Genomic DNA, 13,553 nt, shown 5'->3' on the forward strand with positions numbered 1-13,553 from the left:
CAGAAAAGCAGAAGGTGGGGAAAGGAAAACAAACAAGTATGGAGGCGTTTGCCCGTAAAACAGCAGCGCCCCAGTTGGAGGCACCAGAAGCAGGTTCCAGCAGAACGGAAACTGCACAGACTGAGAAGGGGAAAGAAGAGAGACATGTTCTGGAGGCCATCGTGGCGCTGAAAACTTCACTCGAATTCAAAATGTATGCAGTGATAGTGGATGTAGGCCTTCTACGGCAAGATGTGAAGAACCTGGCAGAAAGGGTCGGCACCGCAGAACAGCAGGTGCAAACCAATACAGTAAACATAACCGCCACCCAGAGCCAAATGACAGAGACGCTAGACCGGATACGAACCCTGGAGTAGAGGGCAGAAGATGCAGAAGGAAGGGCCAGGCGTAATAAAGTGTGCATAGTGGGGCTGCCGGAGGGAGAAGAAGGCAGGGACCCTACAGGATGTATAGAGAACCTACGGATTTAAGAGGGAGGAGCGGGGAACCTGTCCCAGGGTTTCGTAGTAGAGAGAGCGCATAGGGCTCTAACCAGGAAGCCTCGGCCAGAGACGCCCCCAAGACCCATGATAGCAAAGATCATGAACTTTAAGGACAGAGAAAAGACCTTGGCATTTTCGAGAGAGGATGGGGTCATAACAAGAAATGCAGCCAGAATAACTATGTACCCGGGCTGTACGGCGCAAGTGCAAAAGCGCATAGCACAATTTTGGCCAACAAAGGAGCACCTCAGGGCGGCCAAGGTACGATTCATGCTGTTATACCCGGCCAAATTGAAAGTCCTACATAACGGTAGGACATACTTCTTCGAGACTACGACAGAGGCCCAAGAATGGATGGACTAGCAAGGGATCCCGCAACTGAGAGATGAGCGAGACAACAGGAACCCCCCCGATGACCCAAGAAGAAGCGCACCGGATAAATGTGTAACGGAACAGAGAATTGAACCAGCAGTTAGTTAGAAGCGGGGGCCCACAGGCCCTGAAGCAGGCCGCCAAGTCCCAGACAAGCGATCCCGCAGAAGAATAGAACTTATGATGCCAGTTTTAAGGCACCACGCCACAACGAGTGCACCCATGGGAGGGAGAGGAGCACCTCGAAAGTGGTGGAGCCTGAGCAGGGAGGGGGAGGCTGGGCGTTTGTTTATAGTTGTAGGAGTTGAATGGTTAGTTAGATTAGGAAAAGGCACTAGAGGAGGAAGAAGAATGAAACGACCAGAACACGGCAGAGGAGCAGAGAAAGAGCGGACAGAGCTATGTCCATATAAAGAGAACCAGAGAGATAGACCGGGCACGAGGGCCCGCACAGAACAGAAACGAGAGGAGGCCACCAGGGAGAGGAAGGACCATCCCCATCCCAATGGGTTGGGGAAGATAGGGGCAGGCCCAGTAGCACTGGACATTACATGAACAACAGCTCGTGAGCCCATTGGAATGAGAGGGGCCAATGGATACAGCAAATACATGGGCCAGCATGTATAAAATGTAGCCACATGGAATGTCCGGGATTAAATGCGTACGTCAAGAGACTGAGGATCTACGCCTGGTTAAATAAGGTAAAGTCCCACATAGCAATGCTACAGGAGACGCACCTGATGGTGGAAAAACAAGCAAAGCTAGCCAAGAAGTGGGGAGACCAAGTATACAGTTCAACATACTTGAACTACGCAAGGAAGTGTTGACATGGATTGTCCCGGGGATCCCGTTCCAGCTCATAAAACAAGAAAGAGATGAGGAGGGCATAGTCTTGATCATACAGGATATGCTGGAAAATCAGGAGGTGTGCCTGCTGAATACGTATGCCCCCAACCACGATGCAACAGAATTCTCCAGGACACTCATGCCCCGACTAGCCATGTACAGGGACGTGTCAGTCATCTGGGCTGGTGACTTCAATTGTACGCTGGACCCCCGGATGGATAGGTCGGACACTAAGGATAAGAAACCAGTGCCGCCGGCCAGAGAGCTATGGAAAATATTGGAGCAGCTCGAGTTGAAGGACGTCTGTAGGAAGGTACATGGGGACAGTAGGGCAAACACTCACTATAGCGCCCCACACGGGACATTCACCCGAATAGATAATTTGTTCACAGGCAAGGAGACACTGGGAGAATTTACCGGGGCACACATTCATGCACGAACACTATGCGATCATGCACCGCTAAGGGCGGCATGGGCACATATATACAGGAGAGCCCCCATACCCACATGGAGATTGAGGGCGGAGGCATTGTTGGATGGGGAGTTCCAGGAGCACATCCAGAGCACGATAGATGACTATTTCGAACATAACGTAGGGAGTGTGGATAGCACCGGAATGTTCTGGGAGGCACTCAAGGTGGTGGTTAGAGGAGCAGCAATAGGAAAGACGGGAGGTCTCAAGGGGAAGATGTTGGCTGAACTAGAGGGAGTAGAAAGAGAAATTGAAAGGGCGGAAGCATGAGCGGGTGAGATGGGAACAGAATCGGGATATTTCACTACCATGAGGCAGAAGGGGGTGGCAATCTGGGAGAGGCTGAGGAAGCTGGATTACGGGAAATATATACAGAGGCTGCATGCGGAAGGGGACAAGCCCAGTAGCCTCCTGGCCTGAGAGCAAGCGAGAGCCAATAAACGCAATTAAAGACGAACGGGGAGAGGTGATTAGGACCCAGGAAGGCATTAAGACAGTTTTCTCGAGATTCGATGAGAAACTATATTCCCGGGTCCAGGATGCTGAAGACGGAGATTTAGCTGATGCCATGGTGGAAATCGCACTTCCCTGACTAACGGAGGAACAGGTCCGGATGTTAGATGCGCCCCTAACATTAGAGGAGCTGTTGGCGATCATAGCCCAGCTCCCGACCAGAAAATCCCTGGGCCTGATGGGTTACCAGGTGAATTCTACAAGAAATACAAGGATACCCTGACCCCGAGACTGTTGGGGACACTGTGGGAAGCATATGAGAGAGGTAGACTACCGAGTAGCATGTCTGAATCGGTAATAGTACCGATACTAAAACCAGGGAAATCGCCTCTGGAGTGTGGGTCCTACAGACCAATCTCCTGTATAAATCAGGATTCCAAGATCCTTACAGCGGCACTGGCCAACCAGCTCAAAGGTTTACACCCACGCTCGTGCATCCAGCCCAAATAGGGTATGTACCGTCAAGGAATACAATGTGGAATCTCTGCAGACTCCACTACGTCATAGACAACACGAATCAGGCAGGGGGGGAAGCGCATTGGCATCGTTGGATGCCGTAAAGGCATTCGACTCAGTGAACTGGGACTGGCTTATGGGAGTGCTCGCCACTTTGGGATAGGCTTAAGGGTTCCTACGTTGGATTAAGCTTCTATACAAGGATCCAAAGGCGAGGGTGAAGACGGGCAGACATGTTTTGGGGGAGTGGAGCATAGCACGGGGGACGAAGCAGGGATGCCTGCTGTCCCTGATGTTGTATATCTTGGCCCTGGAACAATTTGCAGCCTTCCTAAGGGCGGAGTACAAGGACACAGGAATTGTGATAGAGGGCGGGGTACACCAAATATCAATCGGGATAAGAGGGACGGCGACCATGTTGAAGATGACAGTCCTACCCCGCCTTCTGTATTACTTCGCTAAAATTCCTTACAACATCCCTGGGACGTTCTTTAAAAAATTAAACAAACAGGGTAGCACTGACCACACTACAAAGAGATTACGAATGGGGGGTAATCAGGCTCCCAGACTTTGAGCGGTATTACTTGGCAGCTCAACTCCAGTTCGTAGTGCATTGGCTGGGCGAGGACATATCCATAGACTCTATACTATTCTGATCGTCATTGCAGCGATACTACCTGAGAGAGCTCCTATGGATGGACACAGCCATGGCCAAGGCTCTCCCCAATATGGTTAAGTTGGCCGGGCCCTATGGAAAAGAGCATGTAAACTCCATGATATTAGAGACCCCTGCTCAAAGCAAATTCCTCTAGCGGGACTTGTTGATGTTCGCATCACAAACTTGGCAACATTCTGAACACAGTGGGAGGACAAGGGGGTAGCCCAAATAGGAGACCTGTGGAAAAATGGACATTGGGTAGACTTCCAGACCCTGGTGGAAGAACAGGGCATACACAAGGGCCAATTCATAGTGTATAATAATATGGTCCGGATGATAAGAAAAAGGGGGGATACCCTGCCGGAGGATGATGATACAGAGGAGGCATTGAACTCATGGTACGACGTCCTGACGGGGGACACACAGTGTCCAGGCTCTACGAACAACTACTAGGAGCCAACAACAGGAAAGAATTAAGAGCATGAGTGAAATGGAGGAAGAACTTCAAAACTCTTCACAGATGAGGAATGGCACAGGGCCCTCTCATATCCAAAGAAAGTGACCAGGAACGCAAGGTTTAGACAGATACAGCTCTTTCTCATACACAGAGCATACCTGCCCACGCTGTGCAGAGGAGCTGGAAGATATGGTGCATATGTTCTGGTCATGCCCGAGAATAACAAACTTTTGGGACACTATCAGGGAAAGAGCGCTCAAGGGAGGTATCCAGATGGAGGCGTGGTCTGTGGCCTCCTATCTGCTGGGCCTGTTCCCGAGAGGAGGTAAACAAAGAACACACTTGGTGAAAATGAAAGACCTGATGACAATTCTGGCAAAACGCTGCATAGCAATGGCGTGGAATACAGGCACGAGACCCTCGATGGAGGGGTGGTGGGCAGACCTGAATAAATGGGCAATGGCCTAAAACATCAGTGTGGACAAGGGCGACGCAGAGGGGAGAAGGCAATAGTGGAGCTAAGATATTAGCTTGGAACGCTCTCGTCCAGGAACTGTTCGGAAGCAATGAGAGAGGCAGCATGAGCGAGTTAGGTGGCCGGGCCGAGAATTGAGAGGAGACCGGCCCACTCACACCCAGGTGGATTGCACAACAACGCATGGGAGCATCACTGATGGAGGAAATGGGTCCCTGCCGTGAATTGAGCAGATAAGACATAATAAAACTCCAACATGTAAGTGCCAGTAGAAATGTGTTGTGTGGGTTGTTGTTTATATGGTTGTTGTAAGGTTTTGTGTTGAAAATACAAATAAAAATGTTTTTTAAAAAAAGTATGGCTTGTTTCCACGATGTTGGTATGATACCCATTCTGTCTATATTTCGATAGATTGCAAGCAGGATTTCAGACCATAATTCTGGGTGGGCTTTGATGGTCACATTTAATATGCTGTCTGCGTCCGGAGCTCTTGTTGTGCTTAATTTTTTCATTTGCAGTCAAATGTCTGTGATGTCAATAGAGTCTATTTACATGGTTTTTGCTCAGAGATGGAATGGAAAGAGATACGCTATCATCAGCGAAGAGAGCAGTATAGTGGGATACCCATTCCGACTCATTTATGGTGTTCAATAAGTGTGATGATGTTGCTGTTTTAGCCCCTTCTTTTAGTAGGCTCCATACTTGAGCACTAGATTTCGTTGTTAGAATTGAATCATTTCTTCATTTTCCCTTTGAGTTATAAAGTTTTATATTTTGTGCATATATTACTAGCCTTTTTTCTGTACTCTTCAATCGTGGCAGCTTTTATGTTCTTTAAATGTTGTCTTTTCTTTGACTTTCTATTCTTAATGACCGGATCATATGTATGTGTTGCAGAGAATATCGGTCGATGGATGGGGGAGGGTTTATGGAAAAAAAAGGATAAGCTATCAGTAAATAGATCTTGCAAGTTTTTTAAGACGTCTTTAGACGGTGTCACAGAATGCAATCTGCTCAATAGGTTTTCTAGTTTGGGGACAGTCCATTTGATTCGATTCCTGCCCCTCAGTTAGGGCATATTTGTTAGGGCATATTTGTAGTACTGTCTCAGGGCCTGGGGAGTGGGCATGAATATTATTTCTAGGATGTTATGGTCACTTTCTTCCGTTTTAATGACTGAAAATCTTTTTACGAAGTTTATGGAGTTATTTGACATATATACTTAATCCAATATAGCTTGCAATTGATTTCTTTTCCATGCTGAGAATGGGGGAATGTCACTCTATATATTTCCATTAAGCAGAATCATATTTCCATCAGCCATAAGGTGCATCCATCTCTAGGCTTTCAAAGCGATCGATTTGGTAGTTTGGGATAGCATTTGTACATTAAAGTCGCCTGCAATTATTGTTGTTTGTATTAGTGATTCTCTTGCAATCATATCAAGACAAGTGGTTATTTAACCGAATAATTCATCATCAGTTAGAAGGGCAGGATTCAAGTAGATGTTGATGATGGCCGTGCATATAGTCAAAGGATGTAATTTATTGTTACATTCTAATTTGAGTAGCTGTATGCATGGGTGAGGGGAAAGCCATGGAGTTCGTTTTCACATTGTGTTTATTTTTACTGCTGCAAGAAGTCCTGCCATAGGCCTTCCTTTAGCTTGTTTTATAGCAGGGATACAGTATATTTCATAGCTCGGTAATGTTGGTTGCATGGTTATCCAGGTTTCCTGCAGTAATATTAGGTTCTATATATCTAGTTGGTGAGTTTTACTGGGTTACATGAGGTGTGTAAATCCATGAGTGTTCCATATGGCTGTTCGTAATGCTTGAGGCTCAGATGCGATTAAACATTATTCCTTCTGGCGATTAGTAGTTTCTTTAAATGCTTGTTTCAACCATGACCATTTTGTTTCTCCTTCAAAGTGGGCTTCCCTTTCTAATCGTCCAGTGGATCCTCGACATTTGACAAGGAAAGCTTTGGGATCTTGGGGATGTAACAAGTAGGTGTTTTCATGTGTACGTTTACTCCTGTGGGCTTCGGTCTCACTTTCACGTTCTTTTATGACTGAAACGTTGAATCCTTGATTTGATAGCTTTTCCTTTGCTTTCCATATTATTTGCTTCACGATTAGTGACAGCATTGACAGGGTTGCTGTGTCCATCCTTTTATTCTTTGTTATGTATACAGCTTCCCGAGGTGCCCTAGGTACCGAATGTCTAGCTCAAGTGAACATATCTCAGACTAGTTCAGGCATATCAGCTCTAGTCTCCATATGATGAACTAGCCTCTTTTACTGCTACTGACTTAACCTGTAATTTAACCTATCTTTACTGTTACTGTTTCAATCTGTGAATTTATGCTAGACTAGCCTATGTACTGATTGCTCTAACCGAGCAAATTTACTTTGTATTAGCCTATTTAGTGAATGTCTCAGCTTAAGTGATCACACTCTTATACCAACCCATTTTTTTTAATGCGCCAACTACTGTACTCATGCAAGTCCAGTCCATGCTAACTCTAGCCTAGATAAGCTCCCACCTTATTGGGCCTGTATCAAGACCTCTGTGTTCATTGAGCACTATGCATATCACTTCCTCCAAACCCCTAATCCTCTCCCTTTGCATCATATTCGCCCACTAGTGCACTCTGATAGAACTTCAGTTGAATATCAATATGTTCCCCACTAAAGTTATGGAGCATAGAATCAAGGCCACCTCATTCCTACCTGCACTAAACACGTTCACACTAGACGCTAATATAAAACCTACTACCTTCTTACCTAAACTACACATAGAAACGACAATACTCAATAAAGTACTGACACCCAACCACGCCTCTATCAGGAGGATTAGGAGCTTTACTATGAGCACTACGAACCGATCGCCATTCCTGCCATCCATCTGCCCCAGCTTGAAGCTTAGAAATTGAAGACTCTGTACCATGCTTTTTTCCCACTATCAACCCGCCCACCCTAAACTCCATAGTCCTAAAGATCTCCCGAACACTAACCATGCCCACCATAGTTTACAGAAATCTCCAAAACAAGCCAAAGCTGACAACCCCGTGCCCATCAATCCTACACAACCACTCAAAGGAGCCTTAATAAATGCAAGGTCTCTAGTGGCCCACGCGACCGATGTAGCCGGCCCCATACTATCCAATAACTTGGATCTCCTTGCAGTAACAGAATCCTGGTTGCACGCAGCAGCAGGCCCTTCATCGTCACTAGCTATCCCAGAAATCTACTCCATTATCAGAGCTGACAGACCTACAAACAGAGGAGGAGACATTGCCTTCATCTTCAGAAACACACTCGACCTGAGATTAACTCCCTCACCACCACTCTCCTCAAGCGAAATCCTTTCAGCCAAACTCCAGACCTCACATAAAAGCACCACCACTATCCACTTAATCTACAGACCTCCCGGGCCGCTAGGCACCTCCGATGAGGATCTAATGGCCCTACTCTCTGACAATATAAAACCCACCTCGCAAGCCCTCATCTTAGGTGCCCTCAACCTAGGATACAATCACCCTAACAACCTCTCCGCAACCACACTAGCCAATACCGTGGTTAAACACGGATTCACCCAAAAAATTACCCAACCTACCCATGAGAAAGGAAGGACCCTCGACTGGGTAGTTGATTTAAACTGCATCAGCTCAGTAAATGACATCATACTACAAAGTTGGACTGACCACTATTTCATCACATTCAAGCTCAACAGGGACACCATTTACAACATAACATGTCCTATTGTACCGCCATGACCTACCAGAAATAAATACAACATAACAGCAGAGGCAATTATGCCCCTACTTATCCCAACCCTCAATGCACTACCTAACACTAATGACCCCCCGTCCCTGTAGACACCTATAATTCCTCCATGCTCAAAGCTGTAGACTCAGTAGCTCCACTCAAACTGTGCAAAGGGAAACCAAAAGCCCATGTGAACTCATGGTTCACCCTTGAGCTAAAAGAGCTCCGCCTGGAAAAAAGAAAACTCGAAACTCTCTGGAAACTTACATCCTCACCAGAGAACAAAACTAACCTAATTGCCATCTCTGCTAACTACAAATCAGAGATTATCCGTACTAAACGCGACACCTAGAGGATAAAGCAAGCAGGTTCTAGCACTAAAGAATTCTTCACCATTCTATGAGAAATGGAGACACCGATCCTACCTAAGGACACTTGCCTGAAGGAAAAAATCTGGTGTGCACACATCCAAATTCAGGACTACCTCGAGACTAACAAACTCTTGGGATCTCGGCAATCTGGTCTCAGACCTCAACATGGGACTGAAACGGTTTTTGTTGATTTAAAAATCCAAACTGATGACCTTAAGGATAAAGGTAAACTCGCTGTCTTGTTCCTACTGGATCGATAAGAAGCGTTTGACTTGGTTGATCACAAGGTACTCTGTGATCGCCTGGCATCTGCCACTCATTTCTCTAAATCCGCTATTACGTGGATTCAATCGTTCCTTAACAACAGAACCATACGAGTCTTCTCACCCATCGCAGCGGCTGACCCCATAACCTGCAGAGTACCCCAAGGTTCCTGCGTTTCGCCCACTTTGTATAACATTTTTACAAAGCCACTATTCGATGTTCTGGATCGTCTGGGTGTCACCTACACCAACTAAGCAGATGACACCCAGATACTCCTACTTCTCATAAGCAAGTACGACACTGACGTATGCCATGTAAATGAAATCTACACCATCATTCAGGCATGGATGGCAGTTCATGGCCTATGCCTGAATGATGATAAAACCGAACTCTTACTAGTGGGCTCCACTGCCAATCTAAACAAATTAAGCCCCAACTATAACATATTTAACATAGATGGGAATAACATCTCCATCGCTAAAGCAGTAAAAACACTTGGCTTCTACTTCGATGTCACATCCAATCTCAACACACAAATAAATATGACCACTTCAGCTACTGCCTACACAGGCAAACTGATAAGAGCATGGAGACCCATGCTCTCTGCAGAAAGCTGCCTCACACTATCCTGAGCTCTTATAGGATCTAAACTCGACTATTGCAACAGGCTATATTTAGGCGCGAACAAAGCTGTAATCAAAAAACTTCAAACTCTGCAGAATAATGCACTCAGAGCTGCCCTCAATATACCTAGAATTGAACACATTTCTGCAATAAGAAAACAACATAAATGGCTTTCCATAAACGATAAGATTGAACTCAAAATATTATGTCTCCCCTACAAAGCGTTGCACAACACAGTCCCCCCTTACCTTACCGGAAAAATTCACCCAGAGACCATCTACCCATATCACCATATCCACTGAAACTGCTTGTCTTATGGTCCCAAGATATAACCTCAAAAGAACCGGCGGATCCAGCTTTCCAGTATTGGCCTCCCAATTATGGAACTCCCTCCCACCTAACATCAGAACCCTACAATCCTTTGACAATTTCAGGAGTAGAGTTATCGCCTGGATTCTCAGCAAAAACTATCTTAACTGCCAACTTACACCTGACAATCTGGTTTGCTGATACTGGTAACCGGCTGTATGTAGTTACAATCATGCTTGCATCTTACCTGCATGCTCATAGTATCTCAGTCAAATTGTTAATGTTATGTTTTGTATGCTGTTTTACTTTCCCCTGCCAACCTGTTTACCATGTACATGTAACCATTATGTAACTATTTTTCTAAAGTGCTCAGGTACCCCTGGGTCAGGTGCGCTATAAAAATATAATAAACAAACAAACAAACAAAGCTTCGATGTCCTGAGTTCGAATTTCTTTGAGGTTAGAATTAATTCCAAACAACGCCAGTAGTGTAGTTCGTTTGGGGTAAGGATCTTGAGGTCTGTAATATTTTGGGTTTGTTGGCGATCAGGCATGTCAAAATGTTTGTTGTTATCATGATCATTCTTATGTTCTCTAGTATGTTTGTTTCTATCATAGTGAATGTTTTACTGGGCTTTGTCTTTCTCCGTTTTAGAGTTTTTGTAGAGCAGTTATTGTCTCTGTTCTAGTGTTAGATAAGTGAAATTATTTCAGCTGTGATCTCTTGATCAAGCTTTCATTATGGCGATGGATATATCCTGTTTGGACGTATCATTTTTGTTCATTTCAGGGAGTGAACTGATGGAGAACCTCGAGTAGTTCAGCATGTCATTTGTCTCATCGTCTTTTGACCGCAAGGTATCATTAGTTGGTTGTGCCTCTTTATTCGTAGGTGATTTGGTTACCCCATTTGTTTCTTCTCCTGAATTTGCTATTGGTTTAGGTGGTTGGATGGATATGTTAGTGGTCTTGGGAGGGGGAGGAGTAGTCAATCCGTTGATGAATTCTTTTTCTCCCTTAACACTAGATTTTTTTTTGCTGTTACATATTTAGTTTTCTTTTCATTTTTGTTTTGATCGATGCTCACTTTATTTCGTGTGGCTTTTCATTTACTTTTTAGGTTTAGGCATATTATGAATATAGAGTTTTGATGTTCAATATGTTCATTAGATGATATTACAATCCCAGAGGTGATTGCTTCATCCTTACATTCTATTTCTTCTTAAACATTTTCTATGAGTGCAGTGGAGATGACCGCTTCTGAGGGATTGAGCATATTGGGATGATCGTGATTGATGGAATTAGAGTGCTTGTATAGTTTTGTAATAGAGAATACCCCATTGTTCATAGCTGCCAGTGTGATCTCATAGGCAGGTATGGGAAGATGCTTTAAGCCAAAAGATGGTCTAGGGGTAGGTCTTATGAATCACATGGCAGATGAAGCAGTTGGATTTAATGCCTGGTTGGGGGATGTAGGGTGCATTATCGGGGATTGGTATGGATTGAATTCTCTATTGCTGTTTGGCACAAATTGTGTTTCCATTACTGTGTTTAATGTATCTTTTTCAGATGATTAATTGCTATCAGTGAATGATTTTGATGTTTTGTTTTGGTTTTCAATTGCTAGTGGATTCCCAGTATTTTTTACTGTCTCTGGATATAGTTTTGTGATGTTTGTGGAATATTCCACGTGAATCATAGCGTCCGCCTTTGTTAATGATGCAGTCATCACTTGATCAGTCAGGTTGATGCAAACCGCTTTAGTTCTGTGTCCGACACATCAATAGTTCCTTATCTGCAACTTGTATTGGCTGTGCGTTTTCAGTGCTGATGGTAACAGGTGTGAGAGTCTGAATCTATGGCCGTTGTGGCTCTCTTTACTGGGCATTGATAGTGCCATTGTTGTCTGCAGCTGTCAACGCCATTGCTGTTAGTTGATTTTGATCTTTATTTGTCATGGGCCACATGTTTCTAATGCCCGTTCTCATTGACTTGGAACGTGCAATCTTAGGTGTCTTATGGCGGTGGTTGAGGCGTTCCTCTCCTCTGTCAGCTTTAGCATGCGCTGCTTCAATGAGATTTGTCACATTCATGGGCATGGCTGTTTTCAACCTGTAGGTGGACATTATACCTTACCCGATGTCTAAGGGATAATAATATGAATAATAGTATGAAGCAGTAAATCAAGAGATTGTTAGGGTATGTCCAAGGACGAGTGCCAGCGAATGCTGTCAGTTGCTCATCTGAACAGCAGAACAGCACTCAGCAAAGCACTCACCCAGAAGCGCGAGAGCAGAAGCACTTGGCCAAGATTTTATCGGGTGCTGGGAAAAGAGGAGGGACTTCTCACTGCAAGTAATCAAAAACTGTGTTTTAGCGTTAGGCAATGCTTTAAAGTCAAAAATAATGGTTTGTATTCAATCAGTTAGCGTACTGGATGATGTAGCAGTAGAGTCACAGAAGCGTTGTCTTCAATTGGAGATCAAAGGCAATTATTCAAGAAGATTGCGGTGATAGTCCAACAGAGTATCCGGGCAAAACAGCACTCGCCAAAGCACTCAGCCAGGAGCGCAGAAGCGCGCGTGCCCAAGGTTTTATCGGGTAGCTGGGATAAGAGGAGGGGCTTCTCACATATATGTAGCAGTAGAGTCACAGAAGTGTTGTCTTCAATTGAAGATCAAAGGCAATTATTCAAGAAGACTGGAGAGTTCAGGGTCTGTTTAGACCTGCAAGATGCCTACTTCCATATCCCGATCCTACAAGCCAAGCAAAGGCTTCTGTGGTTCATGGTAGCAGGGCCTTATGATCAATTTTAGGTTCTGTCATTTGATCTAAAGACCACACCTCAATTCTTTACCAGCCTATTAAACCTATTTCTGGTGCTTCTACGCTCAGATGGTATACATGTCCATCCCCATCCGGACAATTGGCTCATTCACTTGAAATAGTTCTGCTAATAACACAGCATGTACAGAGACTCCTGACCAGTCATGGTTGACTAGTCCATCAGAAGAGGTCCTATCTGAATACAATGAAAGTCTAACATCTAAGGAGCTAGTTGATGTAAATATGGTAAGCGAGTTCAACTGTAGAAAACTGTTATGCGATTGACAACACAGCGAGAATGAAAGTAATTTTATTACCAGTAGTTGTCTTGACGCAGAGACCTTGTAAATGAATAATGTAAGTAGATCACTGGAAAATTGAAGTATATTTGTGATGATTAATGTAAATGTTTTACTGTTGTAGAGGTTCTTATGAACCAAAAACAACAATAAATAAATCAAATGGATTTTCTCAGAACCACATGCAATATCATCCTCGGAAGGCTATTTCTTCCTATTCAGATGTCTCAGAAGCTCCGACCTCGACGGCAAGGTCTGTTGCCACTAACACAGGGTCTAAAATTTCAAGGAGAAATGGCAGCCTCCGCCTTCATGGCCCATCCACTCTCCAAGGTGACCGTGTTTCTTCCTTTGGAC

General features: G+C 44.7%; 1 protein-coding gene across 1 annotated transcript in view; it reads left to right on the forward strand.

The window, feature by feature from the left end:
* Positions 1 to 1,761: 1,761 nt before the first annotated feature.
* LOC138473089 (vomeronasal type-2 receptor 26-like) overlaps positions 1,762 to 13,553 on the forward strand; it is a 67,718-nt gene continuing 55,926 nt past the window's right edge. The window contains exon 1 of the mRNA XM_069611623.1: positions 1,762 to 2,013. Coding sequence (XP_069467724.1) covers positions 1,762 to 2,013 — 252 coding nt within the window. The remainder of the gene's footprint in view (positions 2,014 to 13,553) is intronic.

Source organism: Ambystoma mexicanum, chromosome 1p (assembly GCF_040938575.1).
Source record: "Ambystoma mexicanum isolate Mex_15411 chromosome 1p, UKY_AmexF1_1, whole genome shotgun sequence".
Lineage (NCBI taxonomy): Eukaryota > Metazoa > Chordata > Amphibia > Caudata > Ambystomatidae > Ambystoma > Ambystoma mexicanum.